The sequence below is a fragment of the Papaver somniferum genome, chromosome 2 (genome assembly GCF_003573695.1).
Source record: "Papaver somniferum cultivar HN1 chromosome 2, ASM357369v1, whole genome shotgun sequence".
Lineage (NCBI taxonomy): Eukaryota > Viridiplantae > Streptophyta > Magnoliopsida > Ranunculales > Papaveraceae > Papaver > Papaver somniferum.
Window position 1 is genome coordinate 100718699 of NC_039359.1, and position 3868 is coordinate 100722566.

The 3868-nt window shown below is 37.4% G+C and overlaps 1 protein-coding gene across 1 annotated transcript; it reads right to left on the reverse strand.

The window, feature by feature from the left end:
- Nucleotides 1-812: 812 nt before the first annotated feature.
- LOC113348575 (ATP synthase gamma chain, chloroplastic-like) lies at nt 813-2340 on the reverse strand. The gene has a single exon (XM_026592403.1). It carries the CDS (start codon nt 2210-2212, stop codon nt 1091-1093), a length of 1122 nt encoding a protein of 373 aa, XP_026448188.1. The 5' UTR covers nt 2213-2340; the 3' UTR covers nt 813-1090.
- Nucleotides 2341-3868: the final 1528 nt, after the last annotated feature.

Sequence of the window (3868 nt, forward strand, 5' to 3'; positions counted from 1 at the left end):
GTTTCAAAGATTGTTCATAATCCCATGAAGACAGTAATTCTTCGGGAAGACAGTAAGACTGTTCATAATCGCATGTTTCCCAGTAGCATACACACTGTTCAGGTGAAGATGACTATGATTAAAAAAAAAAAAGAAAAAAAAACTTAGCTAACATTAGAATGCGACATGTTAACTCTAATTTGGACAACAGCTGCACTAGAGTTCTGGCAGATGAGGAGAATAATAAGAAAAGATTCCAGGTATCCAACCTGGAGAAAAGAATGTAGATGGAAAGTCCATGGAACCAGTAAAAAAGATGCTGACAGAAAGAAGGGGAAAGTTTGTGGGTTCCATAGGATACCCAATAAACATGACCGATGCACAGCCATGTGCCACAGGAATAGGAGAACAAAATGCTTGGGAGTCTTATCAATGAGCTTAGCTGGAACTGATTGTGTTTTTTCAGTAAATTTGTCTGGTTCCTTACTGGTGCAAGTCCTGTATCATCTCACTTTGATTCATTTTCATAAAGGATTTTGTAAAGTTTCAAACATTGATAAAAGGAACAGTTCCTGCTGATGCAGTTTCTTCTGCAATAACTAGTGAAAGACTGAACTGAAGTAGGTTTATACAAATTCCAATCTAGTTAAAGTTTCTTCTGCAATGACTAGTCAAACTTTGTCACATATGCAACATGCTTCATACCAAACTTCAATTTGCAAACCAATGAATTCCTAGAAATCGGATAAATTCAAGCTCATAAAAATTTTGTGGAAAGAATTGTGGAAACCATCTAATTCAGATCAACAAAGAAGAATAGCCAAACAACCATGAGACAGATTGAACTAGAGAAGAACTCTAAAATTATACAGGTATATATGAAGAAGGAGACGAACATAATGACAAGGAACACATTTGTTCCGAATCGACATTGTTGGTTTTTCTCATTGTACAGAAAGCTCAAACGCAGCCGAAACTTACATTTATGAAGTTGTCGATTCTGAAATAACTAATTTCTTATACAGGCATACTTTAATGAATCAGGAAGCAGAACATCAAAAAGAGAAAGAACAATAACATATAAGCGAAACTGAAGAGTTATGAGCAGAATTCATACTAACGCATCAGCACCAGCAACAATCTCCAATATCTCACCAGTAATCTTAGCTTGACGCCTTCGGTTAAACTGTGTGGAAAGAGCTTTCTTCAAATCACTTGCATTATCAGATGCACTGCTCATGGCACTCATCCTGGCTGCAAGTTCACTAGCTAAAGACTCCTGTAATGCCCTCAAAATTTGACTGTTTAAATACAAAGGCAGAAGTGCATCAAGAATCTGAACTGGGTCTTGCTCAAATTGAATGATAGGTGAAAAATCAATTGTTTTAGTTCGCACTACATCCCTTTCGACAGTCAATTTTCCTTCTTTGGTAGTCAAGCGGAAAAGCTCATCGTCTGCTGCATCAACGCATGTTCCATTGACATCACAAATTTCTCCTTTAGGCGAAAGTGGAAGCAGTGTATGAATGACAGGATCCGATTTCACTAGAGAAACAAACTTAGTGTATAAAAGTTCGACTTTATCGACTTCTTCACTAATAAACAACGAAAACACATCATCTGCAATAGCTTGAGCTTCTTTAGTAGTAGGAAGATTTCCACCATCAAGGTATTTATCAACAGGAATGTAAGGTCTCCTAGAGAAATAAGTATTTCCCTTTTTCCCAACACTAATAATAGTGTATTGCAAACCAAGACTCTTCAATTCTGCAATTCTAGCTTCAGCTTTTTTCAAGAGCTGATTATTGAAACCACCACAAAGACCTCGATCACCAGTAACAACAACTAATGCAACTTTCTTGACAGGACGAACAGTTGTTAAAGGAATATCAACATCTTCATTCTGAAGTTGTTCATTAAGACTGTAAAGTACTTCAACTAGGGTTTCAGAAAAGGGTCTACCACTTACCACTGCTTCCTGAGCTCTTCTAACTTTCGCAGCAGCCACAAGCTTCATTGCTTCAGTAATCTTCTGGGTATTGGTTACAGAACCAATACGGTCACGGAGTTCGCGAAGATTGCAACTAATTTGAGATGAAGATCGAGATGATGGGGTTGTTGAATTGTAAGTTGGGAGACAAAATGGGTTTAGGGCAGATCTAAATGAGAGTGCAGATGGATCAGAGAGACTCGATTTTGAAGAGACCAACATAGTTAGATTTGAGCAAGACATGATTTTTGCTGTGTTTTTTTTGCTCTCCACAGATTGACAGGGAGAAGAGGAAGGAGAAAGGTGAGATGAGAGTTGTTTTGGGGATTTTGGGTTTGTGCTTGGAGGGAAATGAGAGGTAGAGGGGGAGTGGGAGATTTGGATTGGGTTTTTAGGGATAAGGATTTTATTGACCGTTGGAGATTGTGGTGAGATGAAAATGTAGGGTTTTTCCATTTCCTTTTTTGTGTTATCTTATCGCACCATTAGTCAATTTCTTTGCTTGATTTTCGAAAAGAAATCCTTGCGGGGTGATTCATTCATAAATTCGAGTCTGGCAGGCTCTTTTCTAGCTTCTTGGAGCTTGGCTAGCGAAACAAACAGGTCAGCCTTGAATTTTGAGCTTGGCCAGTACTTTTGAATTGACTTAATAGGAGTATGATATTACACAAACAAAAACTGACTTCTAAAACTTGAATAATGGAACCAAAATCAAGTTAACATGATTATCGAAGTTGATTTGTTGAAGATTTGGTGATTGGAAGGATGTTAGAAGTATCTCTATCCTTGCTCTAATATATTAACGATTTCATCCGACGCAAGTATTCGGATGATTGTCTAACGAGGGAAGAAAATCTGCAAAAAAGTTACATTAAAAAAAGCTGAAGTAAATTGTTTTTAATAAAATATAGCTTAGGACAATTCTTATGGCAATGTTCAAATGAAAACTTTTGTTAGAGATGGACAAATCTCTCTTTATTCTATCAATGAGATTTTCATATGAATTTCTCATTCTAAGAATTTCCTTATGATGCACATCAGCATGATTATCTGAAACAATTATCGGAAATTTATGATTGTTTCCTTTGACAGAGATTCTCTCTTTTCCTTTCTTCTGGAATTGTTTTTCTTCAAAACAACTGTTTCGATATGAGTGAGGAGGAACCTTTTTCTAGAAGCAATTATCAACTCTTCAACCTGATTCCTTTGAGTTGATTTTATCGAGGTGGAGTAAATTTTGTCTTTCTACTGAGGAATGATCTTTTAGTTTTTTAAGACAAGAAACTTCTTTCAATATTTTTACCATCGTATTTTGAAGAAGTATAAGTTTCCTGTCAAGTGACTGAAAGTTGTATTCCTTAAGATCACGAGCATGGAATCGATTCAAAGTTTCCTTTGGACAAGATTTCTTCTGATCATCAGTAGATGTATAAGCTGGTCTCTCATCCTCTTCTGACTTGATGTAGTTAGGCAAACTACCATCATCTTGCTTTGTTTCAGATGTGATTAAACAAGTGTTATCACGATTTTGATTACATTCTAGGCGACACTTTAGCGCCCCAATTATCTGTAGTGATATTGCCAAAGACGCCCCTAGGGGCATCCGAAAATGAACCTGCAACAATCCCTTCTTTCCAAAGACGCCCGTAAGTGCATTGAGAAATGGACCTACTATGTCCATAACGGTATGTAACTCGCTTGTTGGTCTCTCATTCCACACATTTTTTTGTACGCTCCAAGGAGATTGTAAGCACTGTCTGCGGTACCAAACTCTGGCAGAAAAAATTGAGCATGTTGATCTGCAATACACATTCCCTTAACAGCAAAGCTCGAGATGCTGTGGAATGAGGCCTTCTTTGAACCGCGTCTCGTAGAGTGTACAGGTGCATTCAGATCCAA